This window comes from Erythrolamprus reginae, chromosome 2 (assembly GCF_031021105.1).
Source record: "Erythrolamprus reginae isolate rEryReg1 chromosome 2, rEryReg1.hap1, whole genome shotgun sequence".
NCBI classification, from domain to species: domain Eukaryota; kingdom Metazoa; phylum Chordata; class Lepidosauria; order Squamata; family Dipsadidae; genus Erythrolamprus; species Erythrolamprus reginae.
The window spans coordinates 206,448,928-206,466,228 of NC_091951.1; the positions used below are offsets into that span (position 1 = coordinate 206,448,928).

At 43.5% G+C, this 17,301-nt stretch overlaps 1 protein-coding gene across 2 annotated transcripts in view; it reads right to left on the reverse strand.

Annotated features, from left to right (window-relative positions):
* TYK2 (tyrosine kinase 2) overlaps positions 1–13,552 on the reverse strand; it is a 56,329-nt gene extending 42,777 nt beyond the window's left edge. The window contains exons 1-3 of one of the 2 annotated variants that reach the window (XM_070741494.1): positions 13,319–13,552; positions 8,445–8,650; positions 7,703–7,826 (exon numbers count right to left, since the gene is read on the reverse strand). In XM_070741494.1, the coding sequence (XP_070597595.1) occupies positions 7,703–7,826; positions 8,445–8,631 (311 nt within the window). In that variant the 5' untranslated portion in view covers positions 8,632–8,650; positions 13,319–13,552. The remainder of the gene's footprint in view (positions 1–7,702; positions 7,827–8,444; positions 8,651–13,318) is intronic. The other variant, XM_070741495.1, reaches the window with a different exon arrangement.
* Positions 13,553–17,301: the final 3,749 nt, after the last annotated feature.

Below are 17,301 nucleotides of genomic sequence, written 5' to 3' on the forward strand. Positions count from 1 at the left end.
AGGTTTTGTGCTTTTTTAGAGGAAATGGGGTCAGAATATGGGGATGTGCTCTACTTCACCAAAATATGTTGGCTCAGCAGGGGAAACATATTGAAGAGATTTTCTGAGTTGAGTGAAAACCTTCATGGAGAAAGATGGGGTTATTATCATTTTATTATTATTTATTAGATTTGTATGCCGCCCCTCTCCGCAATTTACCCGGGGGCCGCTGGAGGTAGAGTCTGGGTGAGGCTGGGCCGCCTCAGGTTTTCCACAAGAAAAGCTCTTACAAAAACATTCCAATGTTATCAAATGTCTTTATTTTTTCATCTTATTTTGTGTTAAAAAATAAAAATAAAATAACAAATTCATAAGAAAAAAATAAATAAATCAGTAATGAATAAATAAAATGAAAATAATAATAATAATAATAATAATAATAATAATGCAGATATAGAAGACTGAAGAAACCACATATAGTTGCTGACTAGAGAAATGTAATTATTATTCAGATTCAAATGTCTGTATTAACAGTTCTTTAACATTTAACTTTCTGAACATGAATGGAGCATTGAACATAAACTGTTTTGAACACAGCTTCTCCTGCCTACTTCTTGCTGCTAGAGATCTGGCAGCGCTTACTCTCGCATAGCCGAGCCACATTTGGCTTAAGGGAGGAAGCAGTTAAAACCCTCAGTAGGGCTTGAAGATGCTCATCAGTAAGTCTGGACCTGTACTTGGACTAATTGAAGTTCAAAGTAGAGAAGAGCTCTTCACACAAGTATGTGCTCCCAAAAAGACACATGGTCTGCTTGAACATTCGGGAAAGCTCAGGGAAGCTGAGGGGAAATTCTCTCAAAAAGCTTGTCTGCTTTTCCACTCACCTCCCTGAACTTGGCTTTGAGTTCAGAGTTGCACTGCAGGTCAATGAGCACCATTGAAAGCACAGGAGGGGCTTCTTACACATCAAAGGAGAAGGGGTCCACAAAAATTTGAAATGTGGCTCTGTGCATCTTGAAGTCTGCAAATATGTGATCAAATTCCTCCTGTAGCTTCAAAATGACATCCACATACTCCTCCCCACTGAATGGTGTGCTTGAATCCATGAGTGCCTTGCATGCTGGGAAATGGCAAAGGTTTGTCTGAGAAAGCAGGGCTTTCCATAACATACGTTTTGTAGAGAATGCTCTCACATTGTCATAGTCAGCACTGACAAGTTGCTCCTGGCCTTGGCTCAAGATAAGGATTGTAGAAAGATGTTGAAGTTGCAAAAAAAAATGAAAAGAGGGGAGGGAGGGAAAAAAACCTTCTGTCTTCTTTTAAGAAACAAAGAATAACTCTCCAGGATTGTCTCTCTGCCAAGTAGATGAGCAAAGCCACGGAGAGAAGGTGCAGGTATAAGCTAAGGTGAACAGACGTCCCATTTTTGGCAGGACAGTTCTGCTTTTTGATAATTTGTCCTGTGTCCTGCGGTGTTTCAAAAATGTCCCACTTTTTAAAAAGATCAACTGCCACAGAAAGGTAGCCAGCACCAGGAGGCCAGATAGCCTCCTGTCAAGCCGCCTCCACTGGCCTAGACCCCCTCCTGGATACAACCCAGGTGGATTTTCTGCGGGCAGAGCCTCCAAGTCCAGCTGAGCTGGGCCACTCCCTGAAGAGGCAGGCAGAGCCGGCAGCCAGTAAGAGAAAGCCGAAGCGGCCGGGCATTTGACAAGCCTCGGCAGCTTGGGAAGTTCCCCTTCTTCCTCTGCTTCCCGTGTCAGTCATTCTGGCCGGCTCCTTCATTGCGAAAGAAAGAGGGTGAGAGAAAGAGAGAGAAATAGGAAGGGAGGGAGAGGGAGAGAGAAAGAAACAGAGGGAGAGGGAAGGAAGGAGGGAGAGAGAGAGGAAGAAAGAGAAAGGGAGGAAGAGAGAGAAAGAGAGAGAAAAGGAGAGGAAGAAAGGGAGAGAAAGAAAGAGCGAGAGGGTGGGAAGGAGGGAGGGAGAAAGAGAGAGGGAGGGAGGGAGGAAGAGAGAGAGAGAGAAAGACAGGGAGGAAGGAAGAGAGAGAAAGAAAGAGGGATGAAGAAGAGAGAAAGAAAGAGGAAGGAAGGGAGAAAAAGAAAGGGAGGGAGAAAGAGAGAGAACTAGAGAGAAAGGGAGGGAGGAAGTGAGAGAGAGAAAAAAAGAAAGATTTTTTTTTTGCTTCATATAGACCAAATTTTTAATCAAGAACACACACACACACACACACACCCCTGGTCAATCTGGTCCCTTTAATATAAGCCCTTCTCCCACACAGCGCTTGTTCCCTTTGCTGCTCTAACGCGCCGCTTCTGCATTCTGTCCTTCCGCGCCTGATGAGTCCAGGAGAAAGTTGGAGATGTGGGAAAGAAGCAGGGATGGCAGCTTCCACTTGGAGTCAGATTGTTGGCTAGCATATTGCCACAAATTGAGGGGAAAGGCTGAGCTGTTGCAACTCAGGAATTGGGAAATGAGAACCAATCGGTGTCTGGGCTTAAGAAAGAGAGGCGGTTTCAGGAGACGCTGGCGGCACAGGCGAAGGTTGGGTGATGGTTGCAACTCAAAGGAGGCTCCCCATAGTTCCTTTCTCTCTCTCTCTCTCTCTCTCTCTCTCTCCCCCGCACACATATGTCAGACACACAGAAACCCGTTGACCGTTTTTCTGCCTGACAAGCCTCCAGGGCTGAAATGCTCCCTGTTTGGGTGTGCTTGCCAGTCATCAGAGAGCTGGTCACCATGACAGTGCAAGGTGTCTGATCCCCGCCGTTCAGAACAGGTGGAAAATGGGAGCACAAAGGCTGAAAATGGATACATGGAAGCGGCAATAGGCTATGGCAATCCCTTCAGCTTGAAACAGCTGATCTTTGGGAAGCTGATTCAACCGACAATTAGCTGCTTGTGCTAATCAGGTTGTGCTGCAAAAAGACAAATTGCTGGAAGGCAGAGACAGATTTTTAATTCTTGTTTTCCTCCCAAAAAAAGGGAGGTATATCTTATAGCTCAGAGTGTCTTATACTCCAAAAGTATATTGTTCAAAAAAAATAAAGGGAACACTCAAATAACACATCCTAGATCTGAATGAATGAAATATTCTAATTGAATACTTTGTTCTGTACAAAGTTGAATGTGCATAACAGCCTATCAATCAGTGTTGCTTCCTAAGTGGACAGTTTGATTTCACAGAAGTTTGATTTACTTGGAGTTATATTATGTTGTTTAAGTGTTCCCTTTATTTTTTTGAGCAGTGTATATTTCTTATACTCCAAAGATAATTTCAATCATTTTAGCTACAAATTTTATCATTGTTTTATCTTTAAATGAAAACATTATTTATGGTTTTGATAATTCAACAGGACAAATTACAGAGGAAGAGATAAGTGTATAATTGTACTGTAAATAGCATCATTAATCAAATTTAGTTAATTTTACCAAGTATCTTATCATAGATTCTGAGTAGCAGAGGAGTCAGTGATGACCTGTCACAGTAAAGCTGAGCTTGTCTTAATTACAATTCTGCAAATTGTTTGCTCCAAAACGTATTGTAAGCTCTCAAGTATAAAGAAAATTTGCTGGAAACCTAATTGAAAAAAGTGAAGAAAAGGTTTTCCAACCAGATATGTCAGAAAGTAATCAGCTTCTTATTCAACAACATTTTTTTTTAAATGGATGGATTGCTGTTTTATATTGCTGATGATAATTAATATCCCACAACTAAACCAATTGACAGGTGTTTTGTTATCTAACTAGGTAACATCTTCAGTACTACAACTACTACATACAAAATCCAAAAATGCTAGGGAATGCTGAAAATCTTGGCACTCGAACATCAATAGACAGCATAATATTTTCATATCATTCCAAAGAGACAATTAAAAAGATAAAAAGAAAACAAAAAGAGCAGAAAACCATCTCTCCAGCAATCCAGATAAGCAGGGATTAGCAGCATTAACACCAGACAAACAATTAAGCAATATACAATACCCTAATCAAGGAATTGTCAACTCACACAATCAACCAAGAAGTAATCAACAGCCGAGTGACATGAAGGAGAAAACTACACTTCCATTAAAAATGACATGGCAAACTACCATATATACTACTGCCTAACCCAGTGGTTCTCAACCTTGGGGTCGGGACCCCTTTGGGGGTTGATCGTTTCACTGGGGTCACCTAAGACCAGGGGAAAAGACAAATTTCCCATGGTGTTAGAAAATAAAGCTTCTATTCTGGCGCATTGGAAAATATTTTTGCAATCTGACCAATCAGGCGTTTACGGTGGGGGTGCCCCTCTGGCTTTCCTGCCCATGAGCTTAAAGCGCTAGACTTATGGTTGGGGGTCACCTCAACATGAGAAACTGTATTAAGGGGTTGTGGCATTAGAAAGGTTGAGAATCACTTACCTAAGCCATATAGTGCTTCATGGTTGCCCTCCCACGCTCCCCTACCGCGGATGTGTTCCAACTTACCTCACTGGCACATGCGTAGTAACTTTTGTGCACACTCCAGTGATGGGTTTCACTTACCTTTGCTACTGGTTTGGAAATGTGTGTACCTGTACGTGCTTCACTTGCACGTGCGCAGCTTCTGCGCATGCACAGAGTGTTCGTGATGATGTCCATGTGGATGGGTAAAGCCTCCCACCACCACACCTGAACCGGGGCGAACTGGTAGAAACCCACCACTAGCACGCTCCCTATGTACCCTCTCCCCAACACACATAGGTGCCTAACATTCTCTCTCTCACTCACTTCTCCAGCTGACAACAGCCACATACCTATTTATGAGCCAAGAACTTGCAACTTCCTGCCAACTTCCAGAACAGAACAGAACAGAAAAGGAAGGGCCCTTGGAGGTCTTCTAGTTCTTCCTCTACCTTTTGGATGACAAAGTTGCCAACTAGTCTTCTAAGAAACTTGTCTGATCTCCCATTTGATGTAAAGTTGGAAAGTCAGTGTTTAATGTCAGAGTTTCTCCACTGACTTTAATTGTGGGAAGCCAGCAGGATGTCACCTCACTTGATGACTATGGGATTCAGTTAATGATAGCAACCATAGGGATCTACATTAGCTAGGCTAGAACATTTGCTTCCACCAAAGTCAGGTTAGATTCACTTCTATCATCATTCTGGACATTTCTCAAGGTATGGTATATTAATGTCACCAGATCTGAGGATACCAAGGAAATAGACACATTTTTAGATGGCCCCTTGTGGGTGATCATTTACTCTCTCTATGATTTGTATATTTTAATTTTTAAATTGTTTTTTTATTTTTAATAATTACTTTTTATATTTTAATAATTATTGTTTTTGTACATTTGCTGTGTTTGTTTTATGCCACTCAGAGTCAATTCTTATGAGCTACCATAATCTTATATATGTATCAGATGAATAAATAAAATAAGAACCAGGGCTGCAGGGACTGCAACTGCTAAACAATGTAGTCATGCTCTATAACATCACTTAGCGACAGCAATCCCGGTCCCAATTTCTCTTGTAACTCAAGGACTGTATGTATAGACAAACTCCAAACCCCCTCCAAAATCAGGACAGCAAAAGAATGTCACTTCCAGAATACGTACGTCTGCAAGAGAAACAATCTCTCCTGGAAAAAAATTGTTTGCTTTCTATTCATAAGTTGATGGTATTAGTCTGATCCTTAAAAAGTTGTCATAATTGTAGTTTGCAGGGTATCAAAAAACTGACTGATTCAACTTGGAAGATTATATCATTATTATATGTAATGGGTACACATTGTACATTACAAACATCGGCAATAGATTCAGCACTACATATTTGATGATATAAGAATTATTTCAAGGTATAATGGTTAAGTTAATAATTTCAAACCCTTCAAATCAGCCCATTTCCTTGTTTCAGCCTTGCCAGTTAATTTGCATCATATTTTCTCAAAAATAAGACAGGGTCTTATATTTTTGAACCCCAAAATATTATTGGGGGGCGGTATTATTTTTAGGATGCAGGAGGTGGGACGGGCGGCAAGACATGTGTTTTACTGGAATCTGGCAGTTCCAAGGCGTCTTTCGGCCAGTATGTTTGGTTTAAGTTTCAGTTCCAGTTCCAGCTGTCACCATAGAGTGGGAAGCGCATTTGCAGAGCGGCCGCTGCCCTGGCTGGGGTTTGGAAGTCGCAGAGCCAGAGTTTGGGGGAGAGAAAGAAAGAAAGCCTTCTGTTTTTGACTGCATGTAAAGAAAGCAGCAGAAGTCTTCCTTTCTCTCCCCCTATGGTGATGGTCATTGGAGGCCCTCCCTTCCCCCCTGCTCTTCTCCGCTCCAATCTTCCCGCTGTTGCCCCACCTGAGTGCTGACTGACCGGAGCCCCCGCTGGCATGCCCAGGAAGCCCTTCCATCTTGGGAGTCACCAGACGGGACGGGGATTGAGCCGGACTCCTCCTGAGGCAGAAAGCCTTGCAGGGCCCTTGCCCGCACTCCCTTCCTCCCGCAGGCCCCTCTTACTCTTCCCAGGCGCCTGGTGAGACACTGGGCAGCCATGTATAGGACAGCCCCAACAGACACAGCAAAGCTGCATGCAAGAAGTCTTTCTCCCCTTTTGCTCCAAAAGGCTGCCGAGTGCGCAATGAGTGTCATGAGGGCTCATTTCTGGCAGAGTTTGGAAGAGAGAAACATTTCTTGTGTGCAGCAGGCAGCCAAAAGGTTACTTGTCCTGGCGCTGTGTCATACATGAACTCTTCCACCCTCTATGGCAGGGGTAGGCAAAGTTGGCTCTTTTGTGACATGTGGACTCCAACTCCCAGAATTAATGAGCCAATCATGCTAACTCAGGAATTCTGGGAGTTGAAGTCCACAAGTCATAGAAGAGCCAACTTTGCCTACCCCTGCTCTATGGAGATGGGCAGGGGGCGGGGGGAAGGAAGGAGGAAAGGCAGGTGCTTTGCCTCAGGCAGCTCGCAAGAGTTTCTTCCCTCTCCTGCTTTGCTTGAGAGCCGAAGGCTGGGAAGGGTCAGTGGACACAACACCGAGGAATGCGACAGACACATGTCTCATGGTGGGGCGCAATTTGACATGGCAGTTGAGGTAAAATAAATTTTACCATTTACTCTCATATATGAGGGCATAACAAAAATTCCCCTTTCAGAATACAGAATACACCCACAAATTTAAATGTAGGGAACTATGGCATTTAGATTGATCATCAGGTTGTAAATAACGATGCAATATGTCTAGGATATTTAGAAAGCCTTTAGCTCTCTCATTCTGCCCTTTAAGGATCTATCTTCTTTATTATTAAATTATGCAATAACTACAACTTCATGTAACTAAAATCATCTTTGAAAAATAGAATAAGGATTACTGTATGTTGATAGATAGATAGATAGATAGATAGATAGATAGATAGATAGATAGATAGATAGATAGGAAGGTAGGTAGACAGACAGACAGACAGATAGAGATAGATATCAATCAGTAGTTCCATAACTTCTTACAAACTGAAGAAAAAATTATCATCACTTCTTAATTCTTCCATAGAAAGACTGGAAACTGCTTATCAATTGCAGCTCCTTAAATTTAATTATTTAACTAATAATTTCTTTAAATACATTAAAGAAAGGTAGCATATTACAATTATACACATTCTCAAATATCTTCAACAAATAAATATTTTAATAGCAACTATTCTGAGACTACAACCCCAAATAGCAAAACAAATTACAACACACATGGAAGCAAAGAATATTCCTACCTCAAACGAAAATGCAATGTGATCTTGATGTCACTATCAACGTCAAAGACATAGTTGGGAGGGAACCAAAGTTTGGTCTCTGGGTTATAGAGTGCAAACAGGCTGAAGCAAGTTGGTGTGATTCCTATCAAAAACAAAAAAAATACAGAGAAATGAGAAACTCTTGACATATGCCATCAAATCAAACTGAGCAAAATCATTTCATAATTTTACATTTTATAATTTTATCTAGTCTGGGATCCAGCTTCTCGTAGTAATTAACCAGAAACCCCAAAGCAGGACATGAGAACAGCAGTCCTCTCTTTAACTTACTGGTTATTGACTAGCAGCCACTGATTAATGAACTCATGGGGAATAATACTAATTTTTTTTAATTGAAACTGCCCAAATTGTTGCACAATGTTTCATTTTCTGAAAATAGATGCTGTTATTAAGCTGTGCACTGTTAGAATGCAAGTAGAATTAGAATTTTTAACAAATAAAAATTTTGATTTTCTCTATATGAATTTCCTGCCACTCACCTGCATTGGATTATAGTTTGCTAGGAAATATGAATGCACATTAAATACAACAAAAGCTTTTATCTACAAAAGGTAGCTCCTATTCTTCTGAGAAACAAACAATCAGTTTAGGTCATTCTTTTCTAGAGAATAAATTGAAAGGGTATTTATCAAAAAAATAGAGGCCACACAGGCCTATCACAAACAGAAGTTTAGACAAGCCAAGGCCTATTGTTTCTTACCTATCTTCTGTGCAATATCACTGCAGATCTCTTCAGCACAAAGAGTCCCTTTGGTGTATGTCTGGTATTGTTCCTCAGCCTCACCCTTCCAGTGCAAGAACACCTTCAGACCTCCAGCAGGTGAAAAATGGCACCTCTCCATGCCTGATTCACTGTGTTTTATTGCAGAGTGGCAGAGAGCCATCATGCTAATGTTCAATCCTTAGCTGAGGAAAACACAAAAACATCATTTAGAAAATTTGCAAGAGCAAATAATTATAAGGAAACCGTATCTACTACAGATCACAATTATTCTCACTTCCTAGTTATCAAAATAATTGCCTATTTCATTTAACTTAAAGAGGAACTCAAGTCCAAGGGCCAATACATTTGGGTGGGTGACTTAAATACACTCTGAAAGCCAGCATGGTAAGTCTTTCCTGTTTTTCACCAAGAAAAACACAACACACACACAATCACACCATTTTTTTCTATTTGCCCGCAGAACAGGAACTTAAAGAGAAAAAATGGGTGGAGTGAATATTGATCTCCTCTCTAAAAAAAATAGGCACATTGCTATCTCAAAACGCAAAATGGTATAATTCTAAAAAAATGCCTTATTCTTGTGCATCTGATGGAACCTTTGAGAGATATTATTTCTAAGTTAAACTTATTAGGTATTCCCGGGTATTCCTTGGATGTTACCAGAATGAAATAACCTTTTTACAAGTGGAAACCAGATACTATATTCTAGACCAGTGATGGTGAACCACAAGTTGCACACAGAGCCATATCTGCTGGCACGCGAGCTGTTGCCATAACTCAACTCCAACGTGCATGTGTGTGCAGGTCAGCTGATATTTGGCTCACACAGAGGCTCTGGGAGGGCGTTTCTGGCTTCCAGAAAGCCTCTGAGGAATGGGGGGCGGCATTTTTACCTTCTCCTGGTTCCAGGGAAGCCTTTGGAGCCTGGGAGGGCGAAATACGGGCCTACTGGGCTCACCAGAAGTTGGGAAACAGGCCATTTCCAGCCTCCAGAGGGTATAGAAAGCTGTTTTTGGCCTCCCCAGGCATTGGATTATGGGTGTGGGCACTCCTACATGCACAATAGCGTGTGTACATGCTCTTTCTGCACCTGAAAAAATGGTTCACCATCACTGTTCTAGACTCTTACTTAAAAATTCAAAAGAATCATGCTGATAAACTTAGGAATGTGATCAAAATTAAAAAATCTTTACCAAATAACAGCACTATAGCTTCCAGATTTAGAATTTTTCAGCTGACATTCTGAAAGCGAACAGAATAATAGATTCTGGATTCTTATTTTCCTAGAAAAAGGATCTTTCAGAAATCAGCATAAACAATAACCAATACAATATTAGCTCAAGCATCAAATCATTCAAGCCATCATGATACTTACATTTAATAAAGACAAGGATGACTGTTAAGTCTCTTTGGCAGTTATACAAATCAGCAATAAAATATAACTTTCTTAAATAAACAAATTTGAAAATGCCACTAATTATTATTGCTTCATTAATAAGAACACAATTCTGCCCATACGCTCAGCTGTTTCTTTCTGTTTCTGCTTCCCAATCAAACAAACAACCACTACCCCCAAATTGGTTGTAAAGCAATAGAAACCACCAAAATTAAAAATCACAGTAATTAGACTCCAGAACACTCACAAACACATAAACTAAGTATGAAGTGAACTCATTCATACTATTAGAGCCCTAGGTTTGACAGCAAAATCAGGTTTTTAGTACCTAGAGCAGAATTGGTCAAACTTGTGGCCAACAGGCGAATGTATCACGCATGGGCCACGCCCACCCGGGCTCCACAAAAAGAACATTGCAATACATCACGTGACAGCAATGTGATGTGGCACGCTTGATATCCATGACCCAGAGAAAGAAAGGCCAGCAGTATCTGGGCAAGTGTGATTCCAGGGAGGATGAAGAACTGGTACTATGGCAGAAAATAGTATCCTCTTATGTCCCAACAGGTGAGTCTCTCTTGTGAATGTGACCCAGAGTATTCGCTATGAGTCTAAGAGGACCACCCCAACTGTGTACAAGATCTGTCTGAGGCTACGGTGTAATCCAATCCAGAGCAAGTGACGGAATGTGGCCACAATCAGAAGGCTCTAAAACCCAAAGCCACCCAATGTTATTAGGGTTGAGCCAAAGCCTACTGTTTCCCATCCAGATCCTCCCATTCTCCGAAGAACAAGACATGACCTTTACAGTACCATAGCATGGCCCAACTGAAGATGCATAATTGGATATAATTTGCCTACTGATTGCATGCCTAATCACATAGCATCTTCTCTAACTAGAGGAACTGATGGACCTACCCAAAAAACTAAGATAATTAACTGATTGATTCCATCAAGTTAAGCTTAAGGAGATAGTAACATAGGTTAGTATAAACACTAATCAAACCAATCCTTCAGGGGTGGGATCTAACTTGCCTTGCTGCCGGTTCGCTCCCTTCCGTGCTGGGTTGTTCTGCTTGCATTGCACATGCATTGTGCACTGCATAGCTGTGCCGTGTGGGCGCACATGCCCAGTGCTGAAAATTCGCACATTTTTAAAAATAAAAAGGTGGGTAACAAAATAACGGCGCAATGCAGAATGCTGGCACTCAGCTTCTGCACAGGTGCAGGGAAAAAAATCAGCATTTTTTTAAATCAAAAAAAAAATATGGTGGCGTCCATGAAATGGCACTGACGGAACCAGCTTCGTGATGTCACCAGCGTTTTGCTACTGGTTCGGGTGAACTGGTGTGAACAGGGAGGAACCCATCTCTGCAATCCTTCTGTAACAGCTATTAAGATTTTTCTGGCTTTTCTAATTTGGGGTACTGATTTAAGATAAAACTTTCTGTCCTTGATCAAAACTACCAGTGATGGCAAACCTTTTTTGGTCCTTGTGCCAAAAAGGGGGAGGGAGCGGAGGAGTCACAGACGTGTGTACCCACTCCCGTAATTCGATGTGCCCTCTCGGCAATGCGTACAAGACACCGGCAGTATGGGGGGGCGGTCATGTGTGTGTGTCCACACCACAATTCCATGTGCCCCCCTGTGCATGCACATGTGATACACACATACCACTCCTGGCACATGATAGCCTGCCCATTTTTCGCTTTTCCCAAGCTCCGGAACCTTTCTAGGAGCCTGGGGAGGCGAAAACCACCTTCCCCACCCTCCCAGAGGCCAGAAATAACCCAATTCCCAACCTTCCAGAACTGAGCTTGCGTGTCCACAAATATGGCTCTGCCTGCCACTTGTAGCATGCATGCCATAGGATCACCATCACTACTATATACTGTAATTGTATCTACAGTATACCGAATTAACAATTATGGTCTGTATTTCTATTCCTTTAAAAAAAACAGTGGCACTCTACCCACTGTTTGGTGCAGGCCAGTTGCTCTGGCTCAGACAGATAAACCCATCTCATTATTGACACTTAATACAAGCCATTCCACTGAACACTTGTAAGAGACTACAGATGGCTCTGCATTTTGCTGTCCTCCAGAGAAGCCTGCTGGCTAAGCATACAATAAGAAAGAACAGAAATCTTAGCTAATGCGTTAGCATAAATAAGGAATAAGCCTATTCTTTATTTTATGTAAATCGCCTTTTTCAAGATTTTTAACTATATAAAACTTATTTTTAAAGTTTGAACATGTTTTATTTTATAACCTCTATTCCCTATCTTTCTGGCATTCCTAATCAGAGGCAGAATATTAACTAAGGAGGCAAGTCCAGGTGTTCCTGAATAAAATTTAGTCTTTCAAGGAGCTCACTATATTGTCTGCAATACAAAGGTAGTACTGTTTGTAAAGAATGTGGTATATTTGTAAAGCATGACTCTGTAAAATAATCCACAACATTGTTACTCTATCATTTGAATACATGTACTTCTGAGTCAAGTCTATATATTTTATGATCTCTAATCTCTAGGAAAACTTTGTTTTCAATAATCTTTTTTAAACTATTTTTTTATTTTTCTCCACCATACATCAAATGAGTACATCCATATGAACCAAACATATGGATAGCCAAACATATGAAACATGTGTTTTCATAATCTTCTTTTCTGCTTGTTCATAAGAACTGCTTTGGTGAATTAATCCAAAGACTCCTCTGGGAAAATAATTCAAATAGTAGGCAGAAATATCTCTGCCAATGTTTTTTTAAAAGCTACTTAATCTATAATCGACAGATACCTATCACAAATTTAACCTCGATTACTTTTTGACATGTAAACATTAAAGCTAAAAGTAAAATAGTAGAAGTTATTCAAATCAATAGCCATCATCTTGGAAGTCTATGCGGTTGTTAAAAGTAAATAAACACTGACTCAACGGCAATATCGCTTCATTGCAAATTATATTTTGGGGGCACAATTCGAAATAAATTTAAAACTGTCAAAACGTTTACACATTTAAGGAACAGCTGGTTTCTTCGTCATCCCGTGCTTTGTGGCTACTGCTACTATTTTCGTTACAGATCACCCGCCCGCCTGAAGCGATTTCACAGCCCCATTTTACGAGTTGCAAGAAACCTGCCCTCCATGCCGTCCAGAAGACTTGAAGCTCCATATCAGCAAATGACAGCTGGCGAAAACTTGACAGCCCTTCCTTCTCCCTCACTCATCCTCCCGCCTCGGTTCCTCGGGCATTTTGGTTCAACACCCCCCCTCCGCCCCCATTTTCTGAAGTCGTTTCAGTCTTCGCCTCTCTCGTCATTCCGGACTTTCTCGCACTCTCGGCGCGCCATTTCCTCCCGGAGCCGCAGGTCGGCTCGCCCAATTCTCCCGGCCCCACAACTAGGTCCGTGCACCCTCCACGTGCCAAGTCTCCCCGGCCCAACTGTTACCCACCTCAGAGGCAGGTGGAGGAAGAGAAGCTCGCTGCTGCTGCTGCTGCTGCTTTCACGCCGCTGGTGGCGACGGCCAACACAATCTCAATAATAAACCCAAGAGAACCCGCTCCAGCCCTTTCCCTCCCTCTCACCCTCCCTGTCTGTCTCACGAAACCGAGACAACGCTTACTATTGGCTTCATGAGATGACTTCCCTCATTGGCTCGTCTTCCGCCCCGCTCCATCCCTCCCCCTATCGGGCCCCACGCCGTTAAAGTTAAAGTCGGCCCACTTTGGAGGCTCTAAAATTGATTGGCTTCCCAAGTGCGCGAACGACTCTGGCTTTAAGCCCCTGGCTCTCTAGTCTAGAAGGTCGTTGCGTCTGAGCCTGTCCGTCGCTGAGTGACTGCGGGGCTGAAAGAAAGAGGTGCGTCTCCTAAGCATTGCGGTCTATGAAGGCCCAGCCGACTTGCTTCCGTCCCAGAACCACGTGAGGGATCCGAAAAGAAGCCTTCAGTGTCATACGGCATACCGGCTCCGAAATGGTCCATTCACTTGTCTCCAATCCCCTTGCTTGCTTGCTTGCTTGCTTGCTTGCTTGCTTGCTTGCTTGCTTGCTTGCTTGCTTGCTTGCTTGCTTGCTTGCTTGCTTGCTTGCTTATATGCAATCTGTCTTTGGTTGCAGGCATGTGAATGCACGCTAGTCTAAAAAACAAACAAACAACCCAACCCAACCCAATGTTGATTTGCTATGGGGTATTAGTTATGGTTGAAATAGGGGGAGATGAAAGATAAGAATTCAAGGAAGAGGAGGAATTGAATTTAAGAAGCAGGAGAAACAATAAATGGCTGAGAAGTTAAATTATAGCAGTTAATTTGGTACAATAATCTGAAATTAATTGGTGGGCTACCCAGATGACAAAAATAAACTTTTCCAGTAGAGGTTGCACTAGGGAAAAATGCATACCTATAATATGGTAGTAGGTTGGTATTTTTTAAAATACTGGACAGAATAATAGACATGGAACGATATAAAGAAATAATTTTAGGATGGGGCACTATTAAATCAAAAGTAGGGAAGAAAGTTTCAGTCTGTTAACTATGAATAAGGAGAAGAAGCACTCAGAAGGTTAAAAGAGGGAGGAAGTAGAAAGTGAAGAGAGTAGAGGAGAGAGAAGTGGAGGAAAGCAGGAGATGGAGTGTAGATTGATGGAGGGAAAGGAGGAGAGGAAAGAGTAAGAAAATAGGAAGAGAAGAGAAAAGTAGAGGTTGGGAGTGCAAAAGACTGAAGAAATAGAATGGAAAATTGGTGCAAAGCAGGATACTGATTTATGATTGATGGATTAAAAATGAATATATATCACTGATTATCTCAAGGAATGTGTATATTGATGTATGGATGGAGTTTGTGGAGAGAGAAAAATAAAAGAAACACACCCCCAGCTCCCCTCCTGCCCTCTTTCTGGATTTTCTAGTCTTCTTGGATGGGAAGGATGCACATCCTGCATCAAGTAAACTAAAGAAAGTTAAATAGTTAAATAAATGCTACAAGAGAGTGGGGATTTCCTTCCTCCCTCCCCATTTCCTGGATTTTTGCTGACAGACTGTTTAATTTTCTTTACAGTTTATTTGATGCAGAATGGGAGGGATCTGCATGCTGCTAATGATGTAATCTATGCATATTGTTTGAATCGTGATATTTTTTCTACTTCAGCAATACCAACTTATTTTTGTGACATTTTTGCCTTGTCCCAATTGTCTCATCTTTTGCATACTTTACTTTTCCTTTTGATTCTAATTATTGCCTAGCTCTTTATTCTCTCATTTCCTCTGGTTCAGTTCCAAGGAAGGCACTAGAGACAAAATGGATTGGAAAGATGGCTTAATGTTGAAGCAGAACTTAATGGAGTTGGGGGGAGGGAGGAGTTATAATTTCTCTATGGTCTTTGCACTTGAGCTTCCTGAAGTTTCTGAAAGTAATGCAATGAAGGGGCTTGTGTTCTGAAAAGGTGCTGGGCAATTCCTACTGTAATCAGACCTTGGCAACTGGGAATAATGGATTATCAAATCTGCATTTCTGAAGGCAGGCCTCAACTTAGTATCTGCTTAGGGGCAGGCAGCTGAGGCTCTGAGTATGGCTGGGAAGTCGTGGCCTACCTAGATGCCCCTGCAACACACATACCCCCCCCCGTCCCCCACTGTCCCAGCCTGCCTTTCCTACTTTGTTCCCCTTGACCTGTAGTTCTGACAAACTTTCCTGCCTTCCACGGGGTCTTCCCAGTGCCCATGTGGCCAACTAGCAAAGGCAGGCAAGCAGAAGGCCACTTGGAAGGCAGGAAAGCATGACGGACAGTGGCAAAGGGGGATAGCAGCCTTCCCTGTATCTCTACCATACTTGGCGGCCTCCCATGCAGCCTTCCTGCTGGTCTCCGACGCTTGCTTGCCTTCCGAGGTCGATGTCCAGCCTGGCTTGGCCCATGGGTGGGTGGGCGGCCCTTGGAAATGCACACACTGAGAGGGGCTGCTTGACATGCACCCGCCCCATTTCTGTAAAGGCAGAAACTCCCCTTCCTTTGCAGGGCAATCCAAAGAGGGGAGGGGAGTTTCTGCACAAAAGGCTACTTTCCACCCATGCTGGCTCCACAGCGCTTGTGGCTCCAAAGAAGCTCACTTTGCTTCTCATTCGGCCTCCTGCCTACTCTCTTTGCGGATTAACCCAGCCGACCACCGGCGCCACTCTGGGAACTCGGACCACAGCGCCAGGTTGGAAGTCTGGGGTGGCGAGGTGGCCTTTTCCACAGCATCCCCCTCCCCTCTTTTGATTGCCCTCAAGACAGAGGTGGGCAGCAGGCAGGATGGGGTGGAACGCAGTTCCACCAGTGGAAACGAAGCTGTGTGCCCAGCTCCAGCTGACTATCCCCCCTCCCATCCTCTTTCTCCTCGGAAAGCGGCAGGGAGACCAGCACTGGCAGGAGTTGCAGGGGGCCCATTTCCTCCCCCCTCTTTTCTCAACAGCTGATCGGCACCCGTTCGCCTAGCTATCCAGCCTGAGGCAGGGGGAGACCCAGGAAGGAGAGCGTGGGGAACGCAAAGCAAATTGTCACCCCAGAGAGCAACACTGGTGAGGTGATGATGATTGTTCAAGCCACCCCCACCTGGTCACATGGCCGGGAAACCACTCCTACCCAGTCACATGACCATCAAGCCACACCCACAAAATAAGCCACACCCACAGTTGCAATAAAATTTTTGGCTGCCCATTACAGAAACGGGGCAGGCAGTTTTATGGACGGTTGGCCGGGGGGGGGGGGATGCACGGCATTCCAGGATAGAGAGCAAGGCAAGAGAAAGCACGATATGCTGCGCTGCCCCGACCCCACTCAACTGCACTTCTTCCAGCCCATCCACCCCACGGAACAACAAGACAATTGGCCGCGCCTCTCTGCCCAACCTTCCTTGCCAGGCACTGCTGCACAAGCAGTTCCGCCCTGCCCAGTTCTGCCCACTGCCACTTCCCATGAACTTTCCCAGAGGTGATCAGAACAAGGGGCGGGAGCACATAGGCCCAGCCGTCGACCGGCTTACCTTCCAGGTGAGGCTTGGAGACTACCCGGCACGCCCATCCACTGGCTGTCCCCTTCCTGCCTGTCCTGCCAAGGCCCCTGCCAGGCCAGGACCACGCTCCTGGAGGGCACATGACAGGGCACAGAGTGTGGGTGCTGCCACCGCTGCCCCTCTCGCTTTCCTGGCTTCGGCTCCGGGACCTTTGCAGACCAGGAAGCATCCTTGGCAGGGCTGGCAGAAAGTGGAGAGCCAGCGGATGGGTGCGCCAAGCTGTCTCCAACTCTTGCCGCCAGGAAAATAAGCCAAGTGCCAGCTGGGCCCATGTGCTCTCATGAAAGAAAGAAAGATGTTAGGAAGGAAGAAAGACAGAAAGAGATATGGTACAGGGTGTCCAGAAAACCTGAAAAACGGAATCAGGGAATTATCAGGGAAATCGGTG